Source organism: Pholcus phalangioides, unplaced genomic scaffold (assembly GCF_987345545.1).
Source record: "Pholcus phalangioides strain wild (caught in Gottingen) unplaced genomic scaffold, Ppha-v1.0 ptg000007l_1, whole genome shotgun sequence".
Classification (NCBI taxonomy): Eukaryota; Metazoa; Arthropoda; class Arachnida; order Araneae; family Pholcidae; genus Pholcus; species Pholcus phalangioides.
Genome location: NW_028301600.1, coordinates 40,612,435 through 40,639,389, shown reverse-complemented (window position 1 = coordinate 40,639,389; position 26,955 = coordinate 40,612,435). Strand labels below are relative to the sequence as shown.

General features: G+C 36.6%; 1 protein-coding gene across 1 annotated transcript in view; it reads right to left on the bottom strand.

Annotated features, from left to right (window-relative positions):
* spel1 (DNA mismatch repair protein spel1) overlaps nt 1-18,761 on the bottom strand; it is a 156,009-nt gene extending 137,248 nt beyond the window's left edge. Inside the window, exons 1-4 of the mRNA XM_089233222.1 lie at nt 18,609-18,761; nt 5,992-6,041; nt 4,572-4,607; nt 552-639 (exon numbers count right to left, since the gene is read on the bottom strand). Of these exons, the coding sequence (XP_089089348.1) occupies nt 552-639; nt 4,572-4,607; nt 5,992-6,041; nt 18,609-18,621 (187 nt within the window). The 5' untranslated portion in view covers nt 18,622-18,761. The remainder of the gene's footprint in view (nt 1-551; nt 640-4,571; nt 4,608-5,991; nt 6,042-18,608) is intronic.
* Between the last annotated feature and the right edge of the window lie 8,194 nt (nt 18,762-26,955).

The following is a 26,955-nucleotide window of genomic DNA, read 5'->3' as shown; positions in this document are numbered from 1 at the left end:
AAAGAAGTGACTTCTAAAGTGTTTTAGTAGTATAGTAGGAGCTTATGAGATAGTTCACAGCATTTTTACTAGGGATACAGGTGAAATAAATGAAATGTGGGATTTGGTGAAATGAAAATGCAAAAGATACATGTGAGGTTTGAAACATTCATCTGAGTTGTAGGTCTTGACCTGGCCACTCAAGTCTCTCTCCCCCCCCCCCCCATTGGAACCTGGTCAGATACATTTGGGATGTCATGCAATGTGCTATGAAACAAAGAACCCCAACAACTTGAAATACAGAACTGCAGACAATTCCATAGGATGAATAGTGTTAATTGACACTACAGAAATATTTCTGCAAGCTCGTGGAGTCCATGCCCCTTCATAATTATGCAGTTCTAAATACTCATGGTGGAGCTGTCAAATTTTAGACTGATACCAGTTTTTCCAGCACTTCAATATGTATATACATTTATATATACAGAACGCTTCTTCTTTTTTATATCAAGAGATAATGCACCAGACTTATAAAAATATATATCATGATTAATAAGTCATGTTAAACTTACCGGAACCAATCATCTTTACCACAGACAATGTTTTAAAAACTTCCTTAGCAACAAAGACAGCATCTGATCCATGAACGGTAAAATAGTCCTGCAGCAAATTACTTAGAATTAGTTTATAAATGAATGGACAAAACAAAGAGTAAGCAATAGTAAGGGAAAAAGTTTTCATGCTAATCATATCTATTGGTACAGTGATCAATCATTACTGTGTGCTTCTGTTTAATGAATACATCTTGTTATAGTATGGATTATTATATTTTCCCCACTTTTATTAGACCAATAATGTAAGGAACATTGTTGAATGCAAGGATTCACAAATTTGAAAAAAGAAATTAAGCACCTGTCTAATTTTTTGGGTGCCATTTTTTTTTTTTTTTTTTTTTTTGAGAGAATAAAATATTTTGGTCATAAAAATCATTCGTATACTAACTTTTCCAGGACTTTGAACTCATCAAGCAAGTAGATATGGTAACATAAGTTCAGAAAATTTTATATTGTTTAAACTCTAATTTAGTAACACACAGAAGACTGTAGGCACCAATGCCAATTTTGCAGCTGTCATGGCAACATGGGATTCATTCACCCCTAGTTCATTAGCCCACCCCTAAGGATTAAGTGAGCCTGGTTAAAAATTTAATCCAAAACCATTTCTGTTTCCACCATTCAGAATTCAAACCAGGCTCTGAGGAGGATGCAGATGGTAACAGGACTTGGTTCTTCACTACAACGTGAAGGGTAGTGAATTTTAACACAATTGGCCCGTTTAAAAAGAAATATAATAAACATATAGGGATAAATCAAGAAGCTATCCATACTTTTCTTCTTTTCTACACTATTCTTAAAATTCTTCCAGATTATTCTGCAACAGCACTGGTTGTTCTGCGATGTACGTCGCACATTTTGGCACATTCTGCTTTGGGGAGCACAACTACAGTCCTATCCCCATGGGTAATTTACTACCGAGTGAGTTGTGCCAGAAGTGTGAGTGTGTATACCTATCAGTTTAAGTGTCGTGTTGTCTGATTTTTCAGTGCTGCCACCTATATTTCAAATTGTGAAAGGCATCCATACTGAATAAAACATTGGCATGTTTGAGGACAAAAAGTAATAGTTTTGCCAAAAAGTTCTTGAACAAAGACAAGCTTAGTTATTCAAGTAACAGTTCAGAAGAGGAAGAAAATATTCTACTACTCAGAATGCATGAAAAGCAATAATGGGGTAGTTGTATTCCGATTTTAAAATCAAACCCTGACTCGTAGAAGACATCTTTGATTGTATGGAAGAGTAGAGAGAGAGAGATGACTTTGCCTAATAATACTCTAAAATTTGTCAACGAATAAGGAAAATACCATGAAATACTAAAAGATTCCTAATGCATTTCGACACTGTATGGGTGTCATCTTCAGAGGATAAGAGCATCACACTGACAGAGTTTCCCACTTGGATTGAGTACCAAATCGTCAATCTCGGTTGCTTTTTATGGGTCTCCGTGTTTGTCCTATATAGCCAAACGGGCAATCACCACATGGAATATAAAAAATGCCCCACTGTTTATTCTGTGGTATAGCATCTTTAGGGGGTGTGAAACAAAAGTTTTTAGTAGGCACATCTATGGTTGTAAGGTTAAACTTTTTGAGAATTGGCTTGATCTTAAGTGAGACTATTGGATCGCATGGTATAACTACACCTTCATTGAGTGGCTTCTCAGTAAAATCTTCCAAAGTGGTTTCTCTTTCTGGTTTCATGAATTTTCTCCTCATTTCGTCAACAATCTTGGTGTTGAACCCCTTGTACATTCCAAGTGGTGATTGCCACTTGGATACATAAGACAAACACAGAGACCCATATAAAAAAATTTAAAAAATAAATTAAAAAAAATAATAATAAATTAATTAATTAAAAAAACTAGATTAAATGAACATGTTATGCTCGACTTTGGGTCGTCTAGCCTAAAAATAGAAAGGGAAAATGAAAAAAAAACCAAATGCAAATTAGTAATCGGCGTAACTTCCCATTGGTCCCCTTGTTTTCGCCTGGGAATAAAGAGTCAGGATAGTTTCACAGACGCTCAGTTTTTCCTTCTCATCGAGGTTCTCAGTTTTCTTTCCTTGAATGACAGTGGCGGCCAGGTACATCAAGATGTGATATTTGTGAGGCGATGACTTTTCCCGTTTCGCCATCGGAGAGTTCTAAGTTCTGGAAAAGATCCATCAATTATGCTCAAGATCATGTTTCCCCTATTGCGCTAAGATGTCGCTTCTCAAGGTGGCTGGCAATGGATGACCAGAACTATGGGAGGTGCTTATAGGTGGTGCCTATACAGTGTGGATAGCTAACAGGCTTTCCAGGAATCTCCGACGGAAATATGAATCATCTCGTGGTGAGTGGTCTCTAATTTTTTTTCTATGTCACAGTATAGTGGGCTCTGCGTGAATTAGTTTTAACTTTGGTTCTCCTAATGTTTCCATTCGATCGAATAGTAGTGTATTAAGCTGAATCAATAATATTTGGAGTTTTGTTTTATGTTAATATTTATTTTTGTCACATGGCATCAATTTCAATTATACTGTAGAATTATTATGTAAATTAAACGTTTGAAAAAATGCTATTATTTGAATAAACCCTTTACTAGGTATAACCCTTTACTATAATTGCACTTTTAATTGGGTTGCTACTACTTTACTGCACACCAACTCTGGTCCTATAGCGTCATACGACAATTTCTAACCAGTGGAGTTGGATGGGAAATGAAGACTCCATCCATCGGTAGTCACCCTAGGCTCGGTAGGTAAAGAACTTGCTTCGGACGTTCTATGCCCAGATTCGAACCCACAGACCTTGATGGCAACCTTCATAGTGGAAGACGAGTACAACTACGCCACTCTGGCGCTTCATTGGGTTGCCGTAGCTGAGGAAATGACATCCATATTTGTTATGGACATTGTTTTTTTTTTCAGCCACCTTGTTAGGGATTTTGCCCGTTATGACCTTGTATTTGTAATAAATCTGAATCTTATATACAACCATGAAAAATGAGGAAATATTTTTCTCTCAGAAGCAGCACACTGAGCATACATATTTACTGCAACACGTTATTAATGAATTTAACTAAGTATCAAGTAAATAATGTGAGATAACTCTGTACATCTCTTGACAACCAGTATGAGTTTGAGCATTTTTTTTAATTCAGCCACCTTGTTGAGCAGTTCACCTGCTCTGGCCATTTTGTGTTTGTATATCTTTTATTTATTTCAATATAAGTGATTTTTACTTTAGTTATGAACGTTCACAATATAATGTTAGTCATATTTATCTTGCTAAAATTTTTTAGCTGATAAGGATCTGAAAATAGATGAGAGTAAAAAAACACGAACACAAAACATTTCTTTATTTTACCCCCTTCCCCAGCATCATAAGTGGAGCAGACTGATCTAACATACATTCTTATATACAAATTGACATTATCATCATGCCCCTAGACTTTGAAGTCTATCTCCGCCTATGCACTGCGGAGAAATTCTGTGCCCAGATGGCAAAATGTTATGTAAATTTTCCCAAAATATTGAGTTTTTTGCATTCCGGAGTCTCATTCATTAATGTTTTGAAAGTAACAAAATGTCGGCAGTCTTTCACTTTCAGTTAATGAAGAAAACAATGGAGACATATTGTTAATAAGTCATTTTTATTAAGAACTTTTTGTGACATCGCGAATCTTAAAATTGTTGTAGCATAAAATTTTAAAGTGACATAACATTTTGCCATCTGAGCACAGAATTTATCAATTTTGCTTAAAACTTGAATTTAAAATTATTTGTTTTGCCTTTATAATGTGAATGAACATCAGAAATTCAAAATAAAATAATTAAATATTGGGGTGAAACCCATTATTTTTTTAATACAATGTTTGTTTTTCTAACACCTATGAAATAATTGTTTTTAATTAATATGCTTATATAAATAGATAAGCCAAGCAATAAAAAAGTGAAAATTATAAAGATATTTCTAAAGAAAAAAACTTACATTTCGTTCAAAGAATCGCACTGTAGTCGAAGATTTCTATAAAACAGATTAATTAAAAAGTTAAAATAATATCATTATTATTGCAGATTATTTATAAAATCAACCTATTATGAAAAAAAATTATAATTTATGTGAAATTTCAGGGATTCACCCTATAAAAAAAATAACATTCCAAAAAGGGGAGAATTATAAGGTTCAACTGAAATCTAACATGTGAGATATCTGTGTTAGTATTTATAACCTATCAAAATGCCAGAATATTATCACTTCTTAATAATTGATATGAGCATTTATTACAAAAATAACAGCACGATAACATTGAGGCACTAGTATCTTGTTTAACTGGCTCTAGCGGTGATGCAAGAAGGCATGATCAGTGTTATTGAAGAATACAGGGGCTGAACCAGCTTCTAATTCCTTTCTGCAACATTTCTCAACCTGTGGTCCAGTCAGATTTTGAAAATTCACTAATTGTAATAAGATTTTTCGATATAAAAAATTTTCTCTATTTAAAGATGAACTGGAAATCTCACTCGCATTTTAAAATAATGTGTTGGAATGGAACATACTCTGCATTCGAAAGTTGGGGACAAAACAGCATTGAATGCAGATGCTGTTTTTTCCCAACTTTTTACCATTTTCTGAATTGTAATATCCCAGCAAATATTGCACTTAGAAACTTAATAACTTTTTAATTGGGTTTTTGGGCACAGGGTGTCTGTATAAAAAGTTAATTTTTTTTATTTTAATAATCATACAACCCAGGCCCGTGCCAGAAATTTCATTCGGAGGGGACCACTTTCATTTTGGGGGGGGGGGAAGGGAGACCAAAGTGATAGAACAATAGATTTGGCCAAATTTTTTCCTTTCTTTGGTCATTTTCTCACATTTCTGGGGAGACCCCCCCCCCAAGTCCTCCCCCCTTGCTACGGCCTTGATAGAACCCCTTGCAATATGAAAAATCAAATCTGAATTCCACATGTTATTTGGTATTTTTTTCTAATTGGAAGTACGCCTGTAGGATCAATGGTTTGCCAGTAAAATTCCATGCATGCTGTTATCTATGCACCGTGTATATTGATGACTGAATTCAAATTTTTGATAATTCAATCTTTTTTGCCATTCCCTCGAGCTTTGAATTAACCAAGTTTGATTGTCCATCCAAGTTTGATTCGTCGGCTCCCTCACTGTCATTCTATAACCTTCCCTCATAATTATAATTCATAGAAGTCATTCATGAATAGTATTTCATGCCAAATTGAATTCTTTCTATGAAAACGATTCAGTTTTGAATCATTCTTGTGCATGTGTCTGTTCAGAGTCAACTAATTCAAGGAGAAGAAATAAGAGTTAAATTCAGAGCATAATTTGATAAAATAAGAAAAACTTGTGTAAAACTTGACTAAAAATAAATAACTACCTCTGGCAAAGCGTTAAAATATGCAACAAATCCTTGATCTTGAGGATGATCTGAAACAAAGTTACCAAATTATAAATAAGTGTTTAATTCAGTAAAATTCCAATTAGAGATGCATGTGTAGTCAAAAAATTATATGCATGAAGATTCACATGTTTTCAAATGATAGATGCCATGTAATGACATTAAACTTGTTCAAAGTTCAAAAATTTCAAAAACATTTCACATTTTTATATAATTTTATTGAATTCCACATTGTATAATCATTAGAAAATTCTTTTTTTTTTTCACACCAGCAGCTATTCTTATTGCAATTAATTAGGGAAAGAAATATCTATTCAACCATGTTCTTTAATTCGGGTGGCTGTTGATGGTTCAGTTGTGCATACATGACTGAAACTGCAGGTTGTAGGCCAAGCAAATAAGTCTGCCGGTGCAGAGCACAACCTCACCAATGATTCCATGTGCATTTTTTTATGAATCATCTTAGAAGAAATCACTCCCTGAAACTACTCTATAAAAGAGTTTGAGTGAATATCTGAAAAAACTATGTTTCAAATGAGATTACCATACATCCAATTTTAAGGGGGAAAAAACAAGAGAGCAAATTTCCTTTTTTTTCATGAAGTCAATTGAGAGGGGATTATTAGTGTATTCTGCTGACTCATTTTCAGTAAATTATCATACTGTTCCAAAAAATTTGATTTTTTTTTTTAAGCTAAGATCATCTCTTTATTTTTCAGTCATTGAACTGGGGAGTTATAATGGTGCTTTAATGTGCATTATATTAATATCTGTATCATAACCATAGATCCATTGAAAAGATTTAAAACTCATGAACTATTAATTTAGTCGATTGGAAGAAACTGACCAAGAACTTGGGTCTTGCTATGGCCTTCGCAATGGACATCTATCCTTTTGAAAATCTATTGTGAAGTAATTATCTAATGTGCTACACATACATACAGGGTGTTAACTATCAACAGCTAATAACACGTGTGAAAAACTAAGAAAAGTGTTTTCTGCTTTAGAATCGGAATTTTTGTGATGTTTCATTTATATAACCGTCAGTTACATGTCAAACAACCAACAAAATCAAAATTATTTCCTAGTAGAGGGTTGCAGGCTTTTTGAAAATGAACCGAAATATTCCATTTTGTTAGAAGCCAAGTTCAATCGTCTTCTTTTACAACTAGCGCTTTTCTCTCTTTGTGAAGAGTAATGTTATAACCTTGTTATCACATAATAATTTTGCCCACTATATTAGCAAATTTATCACCAGATTTATAAAGTGTTAGCCAAATTCGAAAAATTGTTTTCCCAAAATCAACACTTTTTTGCCAAAATGGGTAATTTGTTCTTTTTCACTGTCAAGTCAAATTTTTTGAGGGAAGGTGCATACACTGCATAGTGTTTACTGCATGATCATTTTTTGACACTGTCGTTTAATCAGATTGCATGTTGATCAATAAAAAAGGGCACAATATTTTTTTGATTAATTTTTAACTTTCATCATAAAAGTTTTACGCGTATAAAGGTTCAATAAAGGATGTAAAAATGGTAGCTTGACAAAGGTGATGGCTGGTGGAAACTAAAATAATACCAATGATTCAATCAGGAACTTTAGGAACTTTTTATCAAACTAGTTATTTTATGAATTGACATATTAAAAATAACTATTGGTTTTATATTTTTCCTATTAATTATTCACTGAGTCACATTTTAATAATAAATTTTACATGCTGCAATGGAGATTGTTTCTTCAGCATTCCCCCCTGATTTTTATTGGGGCTGAAATGTTAATAAATTTACTTGAAATTTGTAGAAGATTTTGACAACTTCAAAATTGATTCCAGACTATGTGATTCACGCAGAACTTGGTCCTTAAAGTTTCATTCAACTGTGTATTTATAAGAGCGCAATTGCCCTGGTCCACTTTTAGCACCGCCTGACTTCAGGCTCTATCCATTCTAAGCATTACTAATTTCGTTAGGGGCTGATAGCAGGATATGCTGATTTGAATAAGCTTGATTTAAATTTTGTTTTTTCTTTACATAACTTCAATGATATTGAAGCAAAGGTAACTTGGTGTGGTACGTATATCCATGTTGCTGATGTGATAACGTTCATGATTAAAAGAGGTATAGAAGATCTCTTGGGGTAAATATGGACTTGAACTTAAACCCTAGCCCTAGACACAGTGCAGAAAGAAGGCTGCTCTATTTCTAGATTTTGGGCATGGAAAAAATTGCAGAAAAATATAGAGAGCCAAACTTAAATAGTACCACACAAAGTATTTTCAATGCATTACAATGTGGCACTAGGATTCCTGTGATTAAAAAACCGGGGATTCATTTTTTTTTGTATAAAGCCTTGAATTCTACAATTGAATTCTTATATGCCCTGATTACTGATTGAAAATAATAATAGATGTTGTACCAACATAAATATCACTGAGCTTTCGACTTTACTTTTCATATTAATTTTTTGAGTTTGCTTTTTTTTCACCAAAATCAATTAATCATCAAATCTGTGATAGAATAAAAATATGTACACTATATTAAACAACATCATGGAAGTTGGAAACACATCCACAAATTAAGAAAGAAACAATCTTGTTACTAAAATTTGTTTTATTAGTTGATGCTGAATGGCCCTTTGGTTGTACATTTAGTGAATTGAGATACCTGCACCATATGTGTGATACTAAGTTGCCACCATGCATTCACTTCAATGGGAGGAGGCCTCATGAATAAAAGCACTTTTCTCTACAAGTAAAATGTTAATCCATAAAGTTAATTTGAGCTCAACAACCTTTCATGTTAAATAAACACAGTTTTTGGTGTTCATAATTCTTGATTATAGTTTGTTTGTAGTTTATACATTAATGCTTAATTAAATTTGAGCGATTAGGAGAAAAAAGTGATAAGAAAATATGCATTCTTGATGATTAAAAAGATGTTTTAATTAATAAGCAGTCAGTTAATCAAAATTAAAAAAAATCTGATTTAAATAAAATATCGGATTTTTTAAATTATTTTTTTCAAAATCATGATTATTTCATAGCCTAGCTAATTTCATTACAAGCTGTTTCTGAGTTAGAGGGGATGTCTACTGTGCAGTCCTGTTCAGCCCAAAGGAACACTGTGTTATAGGAAAGAAAATGTCTATCCTCTGTAGGTTAATGGCAGAGCATGTTTCCTAACAGAGGAATGCGACTCTTCTTTCCAATTATCTTTGCTTTGTATCCAGTCATCACCACCTCATACTACTAATTTTGCTGCCCCCTATGAGATGCTCTTATACTTAATTTCTTTTCTCGAAAAATCATGCCTCTGATCCCCTTAGCACTTAATTTTCAAAAAAATGAAAGCCATCTCTTTACTGTTTGTTCTTCTAAATATGGTTTTGAGCCCAAAGCAAAATATGCCAAAATCTGTGGCGTACATCGCAAAACAATCAGTGCTACTGAAGAACAATGAGGAAGAATTTTAAAAAAAGTGTAGAAAACACTTTTATGGGGATTTTTACTATAGAACATTTCCAGTCAGGCAAGGGCTCATTGCAGAACAATGCAAAACATTCTGCTTTGTGAGATTTTGAGTACGGTTTTATACACTCACAAAAAATGAGATGCCGTAAGAATTTTAAACAGTATTTGTTAGGACTAGACTTCATTGTGACAATTTGTAAATGTGATAGATTTCATTCAACAAGCTCATTTTGTTAATCAAGGCTTCTATATCTCACTGAGATGTGAAGTGAGGTGTGTCATGTCTTTCAATGTTTAATGTGTTAGTCGATTATGTCTCAGAATTACAATCAAAAGTAGTGGCACAACAACGATCCAACAACTGGGGTCTTTGGTGAGCCTAAAGCCAGACTTTTCACGAGCCCTTCTATAGTGAATTTATAAAATGAAAAAAAAATTGACAAAAAGTTATGAAATTTTCACAGATCCCAAGACTAGACCCCTTTTAGCCTCACACTTGTGGGGGGGGGGAGGCCATGGATCCAAGGTTGCCTTAAGAGTACCATGGGCCCCCAGGTCAAGTAATATTTCTGAAGTCTTACTAGGAAAATTTACATGCATAGTCCTCAAAAATTGCAACTGTATCTTATTTTTGTGAAACAATTCTTCTCTTGTGGACCCACGCATGAAGATGTCACTGCATGGATGCAACATGTAGATCTTGGAATTGGAAAAAAAATCTCATTTCAAAATTGTTAGTGATACTTTATTGATTCAAATGAGACAAATCAAATCAATAGCCATTGTGTAAGTTTGATCAAAGCAAAAACCATTATTTTTTTTTTTTTGGGTACAACAATCGCATAGATTTTAAAAGCACGCACATACACAAGGAAGAAAAAACTGATTTGCTTTTTCTTGATTCCTCTTTAAGGTTATACCCTTATAATTAATTTAAAAAATGTCACTTATATGTTTGGTGTACATTCGGTGAATTTAGCAGGATTGACGTCATAAATTTTCAAAACATTATAACTCTGTGGTGTGCCGACGCCCTCAGCAAACGATCATAGTTCACCGAATGTACACCAAACATATAAGTGACATTTTTTAAACTAATTATAAGGGATGTAGATTCCTTAAAGAGGAATCAAGAAAAAGCAAATCAGTTTTTTCTTCCTTGTGTATGTGCGTGCTTTTAAAATCTATGCGATTGTTGTACCCAAAAAAAAAAAATAATGGTTTTTGCTTTGATCAAACTTACACAATGGCTATTGATTTGATTTGTCTCATTTGAATCAATAAAGTATCACTAACAATTTTGAAATGAGATTTTTTTCCAATTCCAAGATCTACATGTTGCATCCATGCAGTGATGTCTTCATGCATGGGTCCACAAGAGAAGAATTGTTTAACTCATTAGATGGCACTGCAATACCACAGTGTAATCATCATAGCATGTATTTCCTTTTCTGTGGAAAGCACGCACATACACAAGGAAGAAAAAACTGATTTGCTTTTTCTTGATTCCTCTTTAAGGTTATACCCTTATAATTAGTTTAAAAAATGTCACTTATATGTTTGGTGTACATTCGGTGAATTTAGCAGGATTGACGTCATAAATTTTCAAAACATTATAACTCTGTGGTGTGCCGACGCCCTCAGCAAACGATCATAGTTCACCGAATGTACACCAAACATATAAGTGACATTTTTTAAACTAATTATAAGGGATGTAGATTCCTTAAAGAGGAATCAAGAAAAAGCAAATCAGTTTTTTCTTCCTTGTGTATGTGCGTGCTTTTAAAATCTATGCGATTGTTGTACCCAAAAAAAAAAAATAATGGTTTTTGCTTTGATCAAACTTACACAATGGCTATTGATTTGATTTGTCTCATTTGAATCAATAAAGTATCACTAACAATTTTGAAATGAGATTTTTTTCCAATTCCAAGATCTACATGTTGCATCCATGCAGTGATGTCTTCATGCATGGGTCCACAAGAGAAGAATTGTTTAACTCATTAGATGGCACTGCAATACCACAGTGTAATCATCATAGCATGTATTTCCTTTTCTGTGCACGAAGTGTACAACTCGAAGCATACACATTGTTGGATTATTTGACAGACTTGGCAGGGCTACACAGTCTTGTAAGCACCAGAGATGGCAATGTGCTATAGCGCATCAAATACCCAAAATTTTGGAAAAGAGAGCATAAAAATTTTGTTCACACTAGTTTTGTTTCCTAGTTCCAAGAAGAAAAAGAGAAAAAAACCTCCCTAACTTTTTCCCCTTTTTGTTTCTTCTTCTTTTTACCGTCTATCATGATCAAACGACCTTCAAAAAGTAGTTTTACTACTTAGTATAATCTATTGTATTGATATACATACGGGTTGTTGAAAAATAAGATGATAGATAGGCCAACTAGTTATATACCAGAAATTACAATACTTCCTCGGCTATCTGCCAGCATTCAAAGACAGCGTCTACATGGCGTAAATTCGTGTTGTTCCTACAAGATTGCGAATGTGTATTTTTTGAAAAATCTGAAGCGATTTGCAACACCTTTTCAAATTGTAAAAAAATTTTCCAAGAAATGGTTCAGAAAAAAAAATTCCTGATTCTGCAAAACTCTACCTTAAATATCCACAATTTTGTTATCTAGCTGCTATGTGGTAGTGTCCATTTCGCATTGCAAAAATCACAGGTGTGCGCACAGAATCTGCTTTTGGAGGGGCACAAAGATTTCTTCCACAGAAATTGTGGGTTACTAGCACTCAAAAAGAATTTTAAATTAACATGTGGTAAAAGAATGTATTTTTTTCAATATTTTAATTTTCTACAAAAATATTTTTAACCTTTGATCTTCTTGGGGGAGCATGGGTTCCCCCCCCCCCCCACATTTTGCCTTTGGTGAAAATCCAGGTTTAGAACCCGTGATTGTGCAGTGGTAATTGGCTAAAAATATGATTTTCTAAGGTTTTCTAATTTTAAGTTGGCTATTCCTTTGAGAAAAAGCTCTGGTTGCCACGATGATCACACAGACCTACAACACAAATATGTAGGCTATACATTAAACGTTAAATCAACGAATTACCAATTTGGAGGATAGATGCAGGGCCGCAACTAGGGTGCGGGGGAGGGAGAGCAGGTGGGTATTGCACAGGGTGCCAAAATGCCTGCTTGCCCTGTTTGAGTAAGTATCTAATTGCAGCCCTAGATAGACGGCACCATCTACTGAATGCAAAACACGCCAAATGCTGGATGCACACACACACACACAAGCACATTGTTAAGTTTCACCATCACACAAATTTGACATAGCTCCCATATGCATATGTGAAAATATGTGACAGTTGAATGACAACAGATCAGAGTGGTGGACCATCAGGGAGGAAAAATTAAATCATTCTACCAGGAAATTGCTTCACAAGGATTTATATAAATAGGGAAGCAGAATATAAGTGTCTGAGAAAGTGCGTACTGAGAGAAAGAATTTCATTAGCTTTAAATTTAATCACAAAATATTTTTGAAAGAGCCAAGACTTTTTTAACCAAATGGAAAATCAATCAGAAGGGAATTTATAGATTTATTTATTAGGAAATATATAAATGTGTGCCTCTAAATTTGAATTATAGTGGATCCTGCTTATAGCGTTTTTCAAAAAACTGTCATGAAAAACGTTGTAAGCAGGAAAACACTTTAAATGGGAAATCTTAATGAGAATTACTTACGAAAATATTCACCAACAGTTCAAACTAAAATTGCAGGTGAAAGGATTGAAGATCAAAACAGATTGGTTAAATTTAGGATTTTAACCAATCCGTGTTGATCGCTAGTCCTTTAACCTGCGATTGTAGTTCAAACTGTGTTCTGAATATGGCCGTTAGAGTTGGGACTATCAAAATAAGTTGTACTAAAACATTCTAAATGGGAATGTTATAAGCGGGATCGTCTATATATTTGTTTTAGATTTATTACATATGTTAAATTCTCAGTTTTAATGGGCTTCTTTGCAAGCTTTTCCTAGTAGTAGACAATCAAAGTAAATGAACTGTTGAATAGAACATGTTTTTAGAAATGAATTATATGATTCACAAAGATACCTCCTTCTCCTACCCAGGACATGGCCCGCTGCTCTGTCTCAACGAAGAGATAAACACTGCTAAAAACAATTAGGGGAGCACATGGTTTAACAAAATTACGCAAAGATGTATACCGATAAGTAACATAAAATGAATCATCCATAATTTAAAGCCTAGCAGGAAACGGAAGAAGAAAACTTCATATGCAAATCAAAGTTCATGACGTCAAAAACCAGAAAAAGGAGATAAGGGCAGAAATCGGGATGTTGCAGAAACGCCTGTTTTACTGCCGTAACTGTGAAATTCGATTGCGCAGTATTTTTTTTTGAGACAAGGTGACTTGAGGATGTCTCAACAACGTGATTTACCGGAATCCATGGCATGGCGTGTTATAGGCAGACTGGAATCCGGGCAAACACAACGTAGTGTTGCGGACGCTGTTGGAGTCGCCAGAAGTGTTGTTGCAAGGCTGTGGAAACGATTCCAAGAAACAGGAAATGTTAGACGTCGACCAGGGCAAGGTCGGCCACGCGCCACTACAGCAACTGATGACCGGTATATACGGTTAACAGCCCGTCGAAACAGAACAGAGAATGTTATGCAGCTGCAAAGACGGTTGCTCTTGGTAACAGGATGAAGGGTGTCCAGCCAAACAGTACGTAATCGGCTTTATGAGAGAGGGCTCTATGCACGTAGGCCAATGGTCTGCATTCCGTTGACCCCACGCCACCGTGCGGCCCGAAGAAGATGGGCTGCTGAACATCGAGATTGGGAGCAACATGATTGGAGCCAAGTGCTGTTTACAGACGAGTCCCGATTCAGTCTGGAGTGGTGGCCGCTGTGGTGGTCGAGTGGTTATAGTGCCGGACTCGTGATGCGAGGATCCGGGTTCGAACCCCACAGTGGTGGTCGGCTGAAGTTGGTTTTCTGTGGTTCCCAACTTCAAGGCGCAAATGCGAGCCGACCTCCCCGTTAAAAAGTCTCGCCACAGAGAGCAACAGTCCTACAACGATAAATCATTCAACCATAACACTTCACTCATAGTTTGTAAAACTGGGGGCAGATGACAGCACTACACATAACAAGCATTACACAGAAACAAAAACTTTACGTCAGGTAGCACTACACGTACACGCACATTCCCGCATGTACCGATTCGTTGGGGGCGTTCCGCGGGGGGGGGGGTACATGTGTGGGTAGCAGTAGTAGGTAGGGGCTCGGGATCCATGATGTTCTTAACTCAGCCACCTCGTTGGGCAATTTGCCTGTTGTGGCGTTGTATTTGTATTTGTATTTGTATTTGTGACACCCGACGTGTTCTGGTATGGAGGGACAGGGGCACTCGAAATAACCCAGCATTCGTTCGTGAAAGGTCACAATACAAAAGAGCTGGTTGGATGGTATGGGGTGGAATCAGCATAGGCGGACGTACGGACCTGCATATCATTCGGAATGGCACTTTGACGGCTCGAAGGTATGCAGACGAGATACTGTGACCTCATGTCATCCCTTACGCTGGAGCCATTGGAGATTCCTTTGTTTTCCAGGATGATAATGCCCGACCGCATAGAGCTCGTCTGGTGGAGAACATGCTTGAAGCTGAAACAATACAGCGTGCTCTCCTGACCTGAATCCAATCGAGCATGTTTGGGACATGCTCGGACGACGCATTGCTGCGCGACCAAGGCCGCCTGTTACTGTCCGAGACTTGCAGATTGCACTTCTTGAGGAGTGGAACAGTATTCCCCAAAGTCTGATCGATGACCTCATCGCATCCATGGCAAACAGGTGTGCAGCAGTCTTAGCTGTTCGAGGAGACCACACGCCCTATTAAAACTCATGCATCATGTCTAAACAGTACTTTTTTTTTATCGTTTACATGTAACCAAATTGTTGCCCTAAATCATCTTTTCATGTTTTTTCCATATTTTCAAAGAATTAAAGCTTAATTCCAAATTTTTTTACGTCTTTTTTCTGTATTGCGCATTGATACGTGTGTACTATCCATTGTATGCCAATACGTGGCTGTCTCGCACGGTTTTCTTCACTTTTTTGCTTGCTCCCCTACTTGTTTTGAGCAGTGTAAGTAAGTGATCAAATACCTGCATGCTGGAAAAGATTCACAGAGATAAAAGTGAATTGAATTATGGGGGGGGGGGGGGACCATACTTTTTTTCCAAGATATTTTTTTTGAGACCCAGTTTCACTCAAAAAAGACACAGATTTTTAAAATAACCTGGGTCCTAATAGTACAGCGGCATCTCTGAAGCACATTCTTTTATCTCTCTCGTTTAATCCTGAAATATAATTTTTTAATAATTAATTATGGTTTAATTAAATTGTTTCTTAAGTTATGGAGAATCATGCTCAATTTATTTATCACTGGCAAAACATAATAAATGATGACCTTTGCACGTGTAAAATAATCTTCTGATGCGGACTCAGCGAGACAAGCAGTGTGGAGTACCACAGATTATCCATCAGCATCCAAATATCAACACATGATGCGAGCGATATACAAAAAGGTAATGTGGCATACTCTGTACATTTAATGTTTGCACGACATTATTTTTAATTTCTACCACAATGTTTAAAAAATAGAATCGGTATATATCGTCGATGTTATGCTCAGCAAATTTTCCCTCTCAACCCACGTATACATCTGTTTTATTTTTACTAGTATTTATCACATTTTTAATTGTTCCACATTATTTCACATCTAGATTAGTATATTTTTTATAACTCCTAAAAACACGACATGGCTGACGACAATCCTGAGCTGCAAATCCACCATGTTACCATTACGCTTCCCCCAATTCGGAAGCTGAACCATACATTGTGATTTATTCAAAGAGAGACCTGATTTTCCTAGGCCAAAATCACTGTAGATGCCATAAAATTTCATCATTATGGAATTTGATGTCCTCAATTTGGCAAGCGAATTGCCCTTCATTTTGCGGCTACCAACCTACATTCAGAGACAGCATATTTATAGCGTAAATTTGCTTTGTTCCCACAAGATTGCACATGCGGCTTTTGAAAAAGTAGTATTGGATTGGATCACCTGTTGAAATTGTAAAAGAATTTCTGAGATCATCTGAGAAAGAAAAGCTGAATCTGTGTACAAACACACACACACACTCTCTACCTTGAATAGGCTATCCAAAGTTTTGTCATCTAGTCGCTATGATGTCGTGAGTTTCACAATGCAAAAATATGGGTTTGGGACGGTTAACTAAAAACAATTTTCTGATGTTTTTTAACTTTGTGTTGACTGTCCCTTTGAAAAAAAACTCAATTGCCACAACACTAGGGTAGCTCTTGAGATATGTGGCCACACGGGGTGCCACTCTAGGACAGGCACCAAATCCAAGGTAAAAGAGCCAAAAAAAATTCTATTGAAAAAACAATTAGGGAAAATATTCCTCTGCAGCAGGAGCATCCAAATCCGGGATGAAAAAGGGCAAAAAAAAATTTTACATTTTTTAGAATTGCTGGGATAGGGAAAAGTTCGGATGGGGTGGGCAGGAGAGGTGCAAAAAACAGATCCTGCATGGGTAGAGATTTTGTCTCAAGCCACCCCTGCCATGATGATAAGCAGACCTACAACACAAATATACATTAAATTGCAAATGCACGCAGTGATTTGGAGGATGGATAGCACCACACCTACTGAACACAAGACACTCACAACGCGGAACACACAAGCACCATTAGTTTTCACCAATTTAAATCTGCATAGCTTCCATATTCAGGTGTGAAATATGTGAGTTTAAATGGTGGTAGACTACAGTTGTGGATCATCAGGGAGAGGAAAAGGAAATCATTCCAGTTGGAAATTGTTCAAAAAGGATACATAAGAATCAGATGATCGCCTCAGAACCATTGCTTAAATTTATGCAGAAGATATATTGAAAGAGCTAAGGTTTTTTTCGAAATGAAAAGTCAAAGTCAGAAGAGGATTTATAGGCTGATTTGTTAGTAAATATGTAATGTGCCTAACTTAATTACATTTGTTTTAAATTTGTGACACATGTTAATTCTTCAGTGTTGATGTTTCTTTGCAACTTCTTTATCAGTAAAATATTTTGCAATAAATGTAACTAACCTTGTTAAATTGAACTTTTTTGTTAGCGAGTGTTTGAATTGAACATGATTTTAGAAATAATTATTTGTTTGATTCACAGGGGTACCTGTAAATGAGGGAGAAAAAGTTTTTTTTTTCGAGAGAAACCCACTTTTACTCAAAAAGGACCCAGATTTTGCTAATGGGACCCAGCTAAATCAGAGTAGAATGACATCTTTGAATGTGTAGAGATGTTGCAAAATATTTCATTGCAAGGTAAGAAGGGTCAGAAATAATGGAGATAACTGTCCCGCCCCCCCCCCAGAAATCCTAGTTACTGCCCTGGAGCCAAGCAAAGCACACTAGACAAATGTCAAGCTTGAAAGGATGGACCAGGGGGCAGTTAGTGCATCAAAACGACTTGAGTTGCACTTTTTGCATTTGGTACCACAAAAGCTGTGACGCTGCAATCAGTGTATGGAGGAGAGTAAAAGAAAGTCTGCATATTTATTTATTACGCTATGGTCAAAATGAGTAAGCACGTGTTAAAACGCACCTTAACTACAACTTTCCTAACTAATATTGGCATTATAGTAATGCAGGGGGCCTAAGTCATAATAAATCATAATTACAGCTTAAGTTGAAATTACTTGTCTCATAACTGAAAAAAAAAGTGATTCCATCAGATTTCTATCACATGGATATAAGACATTTCGGAAATAAGCTGTGACGAGAACGATTATTTCAGGTTACAATGACGCAATTACATGGATTTCACAGCAATTAAATATCATTAGTTATAATTTTATATCTTAGCTTCAAATAATATTGAGATTATTCTTCTTACATTATAAATTACCGATTGCATAATAAATAATGAACAATAACAGAAGTAATAAAATGCTGCAGTTTCGATCACGTAAGTGAAACCACGAATGAATTTTCGGTATTAAATAAGAACCATTTATTGAAGAAAACAAAACTAAAAACAACCTTGATCACTCATTGTTGGTTATCAATGAGCCTGCGGCCTTCACAGGAACAGATTATCGAATATTGTCAATCAATATAACCTTAACTTTATATCATTCTCATACACACAACAAAAAACCATGCTTTTCAATAATTCCTGGCTTGAGTTGACTTGACTTGACTCAAGGAGGTTGGAATAGCATATATATATATATATATATATATATATTCACCAGTATTCAGCAGCTTTTTCTCACTATACCTAAGGTGACTGTACGTCCCGTATTTCTCGGGACAGTCCTGGTATTTTCTGTTTTTTTGGCTGTCCCGACTTTTTAGCAAAAGTGTCCCGGTTTTTCCCGTATTTTGCACGAAGACTACTTGAATTTTTATTCTTTATTAAAGTCAAAGATTGAAATTATTTTCAAATTATAAATTATATTATGATAACTGCAACTATAAATGAGTATATGAATCTCCCACATTCGTCTTAGTGAAAATTTTTTTTCGTGGAATTCATTTTAATCCACTGCAATTAGCAGTAATGCTGCATTTACCACCATTGTGATTTCTCCGTTATTTCAACAATATTTGGCAACTTTGTTCGGTTTTGGCGTCGTTTTTGGCGATAACTGGCGATGTCCCGTATTTTCCCGTATTTGCAATCCCAATGTCTTTCAATGTCCAAATTCTTCTTTAGCTCTAGCTTTCGCAAAAACGGGAGGCCCATTTGTGGGAATGAAATGCAGAGTGTCATGTTTGACATCGGTTAGCCTATAATTTGGTTTCGTTATTTCGGGAAATTCTTCCAGAATAGTATGAAGTTCAGTCTCTTGAGAAATTGTTTTAATATCATAGTTTGAACAAGAAAGAATTTGGCCCTTTTGGAAATATTAGTCAGTGGGTCTATCAATTTCCTATTTTTGATATCAACTATTAAGCCAAAATGGCGAAGAAAATCGGCACCGATGATGGGTCTGTTGATATCTGCGACGGTGAACAGCCACTCGAATGAACGTCTGAGATCAAAATTTATATTCAAAAATTTTGTACCATACGTTTGAATTTTCGTGTTGTTTGCTGCTACTAATTGATAGGAAAGAGCTTTTCGTTTCTCGGAAGGAGATGAAGGTATGACGAAAATATCCGATCCGCTATCAATTAAAAATTTCAAATTGGATGAGCGATCGAAAATGAAAAGGCGACTACTATTGTTAGGCCTTACGATGTCCGCCGCGTCGACCGAAGAATTAATTAGTTTCCCTCAAACGTTCACGGTTTTACGCATTTTTGTGCTTTTGCCTGAAATTTTCTATGATAAAAACAAATTCCGTCGTCTGTCTGTCGCGTTTTCGCTGCCAGATCGTCGTCTATGATAATATCCACTTCTTGAGCGGCTGCGGCTAAGACGCTCGAACTTTTCTGCCAGGTCAGTTATTTGTTGCTCGAGACGCGGAGTGTGACTGGATTCAGTTGCGCAGATTGCTGTCTGGCTTGTGGCCGCAACCTCTATAATTTTATCTGCCATCGCGGATAATTGAGGCAAAGTATCTGAACTGGTGGTTAGGATTGTCTGAATATTAGAAGGAATGCGACTCAGCCAAATGTTTTTGATGAAATCTTCAGTCACTTTATCCCCTACTAGTTCCTTCATTCTTCTGAGAAGATGTGAGGGTTTGGAGTTCCTTAACTCAATATCGGCCAAAAGTTTTTATTTTCTGATTTTCTGTTAAATCGAATTCGCCGATTAACCTATCCTTAAGAACGGTGAACGGATTCTCCATTGGAGGTTGGAAAACCAAATCTGAAATGTGTGTCAGAGTTTAAGAACCCAAAGCTGCCACAGCATAATTGAATTTTGTTCTCTCATTCTCGTAATTTGCTTCAATTTGACCAAAAAGGGCGAATTTTCATCGCAACTGTAGCGATGCGATGGTTCCTTACTGATGGTCGGGGAAAAGGGGGGGGGAAGAGAGGAATACTACGCACAAATGATAGAGAGAGGAGAACGGAATAAAATAATGAAAAACGGAGAAAAAAACAAGGCAATAAATTTCGTGGGTGGTTGGAAGCTACAAAGGGCCTTTTAAGGGAAATGAGACTTACCCATCTGGCTGTGGAAGCAGCTATGTCCTATTATATGCATAGGCGTTGCCGATGAAAAATGTTGCGTGTTTCTTTAACTGGTCACCAATTCTGTTGTTTGATGTTTGTGTGTCTGAGACATCGGTACACACCTTTTTGACACAACAGATTATTTTAACATCTTAAATTTATTCCGCTTAAATATAGAAATATTTACACCATAACAAACTAGGAGGAGAGCATAACTATGCGTGTGTGTTTTCTCTAGCTCTCTCTATATACTCTCTGCCAGTCTGCTCTTGGCGACCGCCACATGTTTTAAAAGAAGCACCCTATTCATTCGATCCAGTCAACTGTGCATTAATAGCAGGTCCCAAGTAGTTGCCTGACGTCAAATATGACGTGAAAATTTGGTCATTTTCGCTGAATGACGTCAGTCAAAAAAAAAAAAATCACGTCATTTCAAAGTCATTTAATGACCACGAACAATAAAGGTCAGGAAATAACGTGATACTTGATGACCTTAATGAAATATATTAAAAGGCGTAAATGATTTTGCGTCATAAAAATCACGAATTTCTTTCGAACTGAAAAATTCTGTTCCGGATGAAAATATCAAAATTATCCAAAATGTTTGTTAATGAACCATAATTAGCATTTTTGCCGTAATTTCGCGACGACTGGCAATGTCCCGTATTTGCGAAGCAAATTTCCCTTGTTTTTCTCGGGGAAATATGGGCAGTCTAGTTGTAATCCCCTTGATTCACAGCTCCGTGGACTTGACTGTACAATTCCGATTGAATTACATGGGCCAGTGTTTAAAAATATGTCCTAGGCAAACTTATCTTAATAATAAAAAAAATAACAAAAAGTAGCCCCAAAATATTCAAACTTGTGCTGCCATCTAGGAATCAACATACGAACGAACTACAGTTTTTCAGTAACAGCCTTCAATAAGCAGCGCTGCAGTGGTTTATCGGTTTTCTTTAGTCCGAAACTAGATTGGTCAGCCGGGGCAAGCCAACACCTACTAGAGAATTTTGTTTTTTAAACATTTGCTAGTGCCCAAATAGTCGCCTGACATCAAATATGACGTGAAAATTTGGTCATTTTCGCTGAATGACGTCAGTCCAAAAAAAAAAATCACGTCATTTCAAAGTCATATAATGACCACGAACAATAAAGGTCAGGAAACAACGTGATACTTGATGACCTTAATGAAATATCGTATTTCATGACCTTCATTACCCATGAAGGTCATGAAATGACGTGATATTAAAAGGCGTAAATGATTTTGCATCATAAAAATCACGAATTTCTTTCGAACTGAAAAATTCTGTTCCGGATGAAAATATCAATTATCCAAAATGTTTGTTAAGGAACCTTCAGAGGGTGTTTCAAAATTACCCTAGGGCTATTCGTTACTAGTTGTCACAAGATAACTGAGTAATCTTTAGAGATAATTCATATCTTTTCAATGAGTAATTGTTCATATAAATTTATCAACACATATAAATTATAATTACATCCATATCATGTTTTTTACGGAAGATCAGAGGATCTGTGAAATATCTGTCAACAATTGAAAAAATGCAACAAATTCTTTGATGTGTACATTGAACTAAAAAAATGAATTTTTTGAAATAATTTTTTTTCGATAATTATAAATAACGCAAATAATTATATTTATAATTATATTACTATATTTTTCAAGGATAAAAAAATAAAAGAAAAAATAATGCCATTGGGGCTAAACTCAACAGGAGATTACTTAACGGAAATTATATAACTAATGAAGAGAGTCTTCATAAAATAACATCCGATGGTTACTGTTACAATAGCGTGATTGATAGAGGTATGGCGTGACAGACATAGGGAAAATCCTCCAACGGACTGCATTCGCATCTCTGACCTGCGCCAGAGAGTGATAGATTTTTTTCCCTTCCGCCTCTTCGAATAGCTTCATCTATCTTCTGAAAGTCTAACTATTTGCAAATAGTATTTTTTTGGCGTTTCCGAAATAGACATAATCACCATTTCATCACGTCATGTTTGAGACATTTTATGACTTCCAAAAAACGTTTTTATTGACGTCAGGTGACAACTTGGATGGGTGTTGGGCAAGCACATATTTTCCGGCCCCTTTGTAATGTCGGACAGGATAAAAGATTAAATTTACACCCCTGTTCCGGGGCACTAGATTCACCTGCTTCCCCCTAGTTGCGGCCCTAGTCAGAACAACCCTTAAAAAGAAAAAAATGTTTTTATTACGAAATGAATTGATTTTAGGAAAAGTGGAGAAGTTCACATAGAAACTTGATATTGTCTCCTGGACATGGCCCCCACATTTCGGAGCAGGACCCCTTTATGAATTTATAGCATGAAAAAACAAAAAATGATGCGAATTTTCCCAGCCCTGTCGGCCCCTCCCTTGGTGGGGGCACAACTAGATGCCTTGTCAGCCAGGGCAAGCAGGTATTTTGGCACCCCAATTTGATGTAATTGTAATGTTAAAGGAAGAGTTGAAGAGTGAAATTTACGCCCCCTCTGGAATGGCAACCGGGGCATCAGACCCACCTGCTTCCCTCTAGTTGCAGCCCTGGGGCCATGCTCTTGAACCGTTCAATGCAAAGATTCACCCTGGCAAGGCCTTAAGTGAGACTTCATGATAATGAAATTTGATACGATTTTAGACTAAGAATTGGAAAGCGGGAATCTTCAGGATAGGTAAGGCATAGGTGGATACAAGGGAAGAGCACAAAAGGGGTGATTGCCCCCCTCCCTTTTCAGTGAAAAATTTGTAATATTGGCATAGGAGGGAGGGAGGTGAACATTCGTGGACCTCCTGTGGTGCTGATTAATGATCAGTAGCTCCAGTGGTGTTCGAAGGTCGATTTCGATGCCTCCCTCTCATAAAATCCAAAATATATTGTTTTTTGTAATTTGTATATCATAAAAAATTGAAAAATTAAAACTTTGCAGCATGAAATGTCTCATTCACACAATGGTAGTAAATGGAAATGATCTCGTGGACCCCTTAGAGTACTCATGGACCAGAGGTTAGAAGAGACTGCTCCAGATACTATGTTTCTCAACGGCCAGGTCGTGACATCAATCATTCCGCATAATAATGGTCCATATGTATGGAGATTGACCTAAGGTCTTAGTAATAATTAGTTGGTGATTTTGATTGATTAATTAATGTAATTTTAGTTAATTACCATATAGTGTAAAATTAATATGGCAATCAATGCCTAAATTTTAATTGACCGGGCAGCTAAAAGTTAAGAACCACTGGTGCAGAATGTAAGGGCAGTTTCCTAAATTTTTTGTTCTACGCTATGAACTATCCTATAGCTTCTGCTGCCTCTCCCCGGCCGTAAATCATCCCGGGGCAATAGTGCTTATTTTGGGAAATACTGACTCACTGTGGTTGAATTTTTAATGACTAACCAAGGGTGGGCTGCCCCAGGGTCATCTTAAGATCATCATGGGGCTCTGGGCCAAGTTATTTTTGAGGTCCCCACCAGATTAACTGTAGAAAATTTCAACCAGATCTCTTTTTTGTGGAGCACAGGTGGGCCCATGCATTGTGGCAGCACTTGGCTGCCCCCCTTCATCAGGAAGAAAACACCACATGAGGTGGGGACTGAAGTGAATGAAAAGAAAAACAGACTTACAGAAAAACTACTAAACCAAACATGCACCTCATCCACATTCTTCGGCGGAACCTTTATAGAATTGGTACATGTTGGAATGTATGTGTACGTGTAGTGAAACTTGACGTGAAGTTTGTTTCTGTGTAATTCTTGTTAAATGTAGTGCTACCATCTACCACCAGTTTTTCTAACTATGAGTGAAGTGTAATGATTGAATAATTTACATCACAAAAAACTGCCAGCTGCCAAAACCAAAAATGTTCTGCCATACCTTTTCAAACCAACCCAATCTGGCAGTTTTCCCCACTGGCCAGCCACTCTGGCTGGATCAGTGGCAGATTTATGGGGGAAGCAAAATGCAATAATTTATGAAATTTTCAGAACTTCTATATGATAATATTGCAACAACAAATTCAAGAAAACATAGACTAAAACACGGGTAAAACCAGGACATTTTTCAAAAAGTCAGGGTGGAGGAAAAACCAGAAAAACAGGACTGTCATGTGAATGCGGGACATATGGTCATATGTCTAGATTTTTAGCAATCAGTAAAATCACTTCTCCCAACAGCAACCTCTAGATCTGCCCCCTCCTGGTCTGGATATACTGTTTTTTCCAATCGCTGGGCGGAGTCATAGCACAGGGCTGTAACATCAATCATACTGCATGATAATGGTCTATATCAGTGTTTCCCAAAGTGGGCAATGAAATGGTCCAGGAGAGCGATAGAACCTACAGATTTAACGTAGAATCCTATGGGTTCATTTGAGTTGGGGGCGATTAGAGAAAAAATTTCTGAAAAGGGAATTGAACAAAAAGTTTGGGAAACTATTGGTGTATGTGAAAACAAATCTTGCGAAGTAAAATGTCTCTAATAATTAGTTGGCCATTTTTAATTAGTTAATCAATGTAAATTTAGTTTATCATATATAAGAGCACTTGATTGTATAGTTGAAGATCTTTTTATCAAAAAAGGTGACAGAAAAGCAGAGAAACTAATAATATTGCAAACCAGAGTTAGCAATAATGGAATGAGAGTTTTGGAATGAGATTTTGCACAATTAGCATAAAGTAAGCCTAGGGCTGTCTTAACAGCATTGTGAGTCTCGAGCAAAATAATTTTTCTGAGGCCTCCATGCTAGCTAAAAATACCTGCATACCATACTTACTCTTGAAAATATTAAACCAAGCTAATTGTCATGAGGTCCCCTCTGCCATTACCTCCTAGATACATGTACCTCCTAGAAGGTAATGCCTTGGCTGTGTCTGGATGGGCCCATGCATCAAGAGTAAGCCAAGTTCTACAGAATAAGGATGTGAATTCAAAAACATACAGATGTTTATGAGTCATCAGCATAGGCGGAGATAGACTTGGAAGTCTGGGGGGGGGGCACGATGATGATGTGTCAATTCATATATACATTTATACATTAGATCAGTCGAATCCACCTTTGACACTGGGGGGGGGGGCATTGCCACCAATGCCCCCCCCCCCCAGTATCTCAACCTATGGTCATCAGATGATAGACTATTTAGTTTGATTTACTGCAGAAGTAAAAGAAATGCTATAAAATTGCAAACAAACTCAAAAATGTGTCAGAAAGGAAGGGTACAATGATGCTCTGTCAGCTGGGGCAAGTACGCATTATGGTACACCTGTGTAATGTAGAAGAAGCAGTTAAAGGGGTAATTCGGTACCACTCCTCTGTTCCAGCACCCGAAGCACCAGACTTGCCTGCTGCCCCCCCCCCCCAGTTGTGGCTCTGCCTGGGGTAATATTATGGCCATGCTAAGATTCAGTAGTTTCTCCTGAACAGATTTGGGATATATATAGAATACTAACTTGCAAAGCTATAAAAATGTATAACTCTGTAATAATACCATAGGCCCCCGCGGAATAGTTCTTGATCTAGTCATTTTTACAACTTTTACTATTTTGTCTTACCTTGTTTTACCTCTGGAAATCGATCTGCGGGATCACATGCTGCTGATCTCAGCTGATCGGCTATCATTGTTTACATTTTTAATATTATTGCCAGATTTCATGCCATAGTTGTGTTTTATTCCAAATAAACATGCAAATGAGTTGTATTAGTGTCACCAAATGTGATTTGCTGCTGGTTCTCCTAAAATACCAGCGCTGAGCTGAATACGGGGACATTTGACATTCCTTCCTTCCGCTTATCTGTTCTGACCGATAGCAGTTTGAGAGACGTTCTGTCCCAAGGGCTATTATGCCGGGTCGTATCTCTAATGTCATAATGTACTGAAAATTCAGCAGTGTGCCTCGACACCACTCCAGTCTCTCTGCCGCTCCTCCAGGTTGCCGCGTTGCAGCCTGACCGGAATTTTTCCTGTATCTTCCTCTTGTAAGATGTGAGCTCGCCCCAGATGACAGAGACCTTCCAATGACCACTGGGACTCATCAACTCTGGCTACCTGCTGCATTGCTGGGAGACATTCAAACTTGTGACGGTGTTGTGAGATGTGCCTCAATAGATCGAACCATTATATTGTGAACTTTGGTTACTAAAAACTTTAATGAAAAATTAATACTGTGATAATAGAGCCAAAATGTTGTTTGTGTAAAGTATCTAAACTTAAAATAAATGAATAAATGCTGT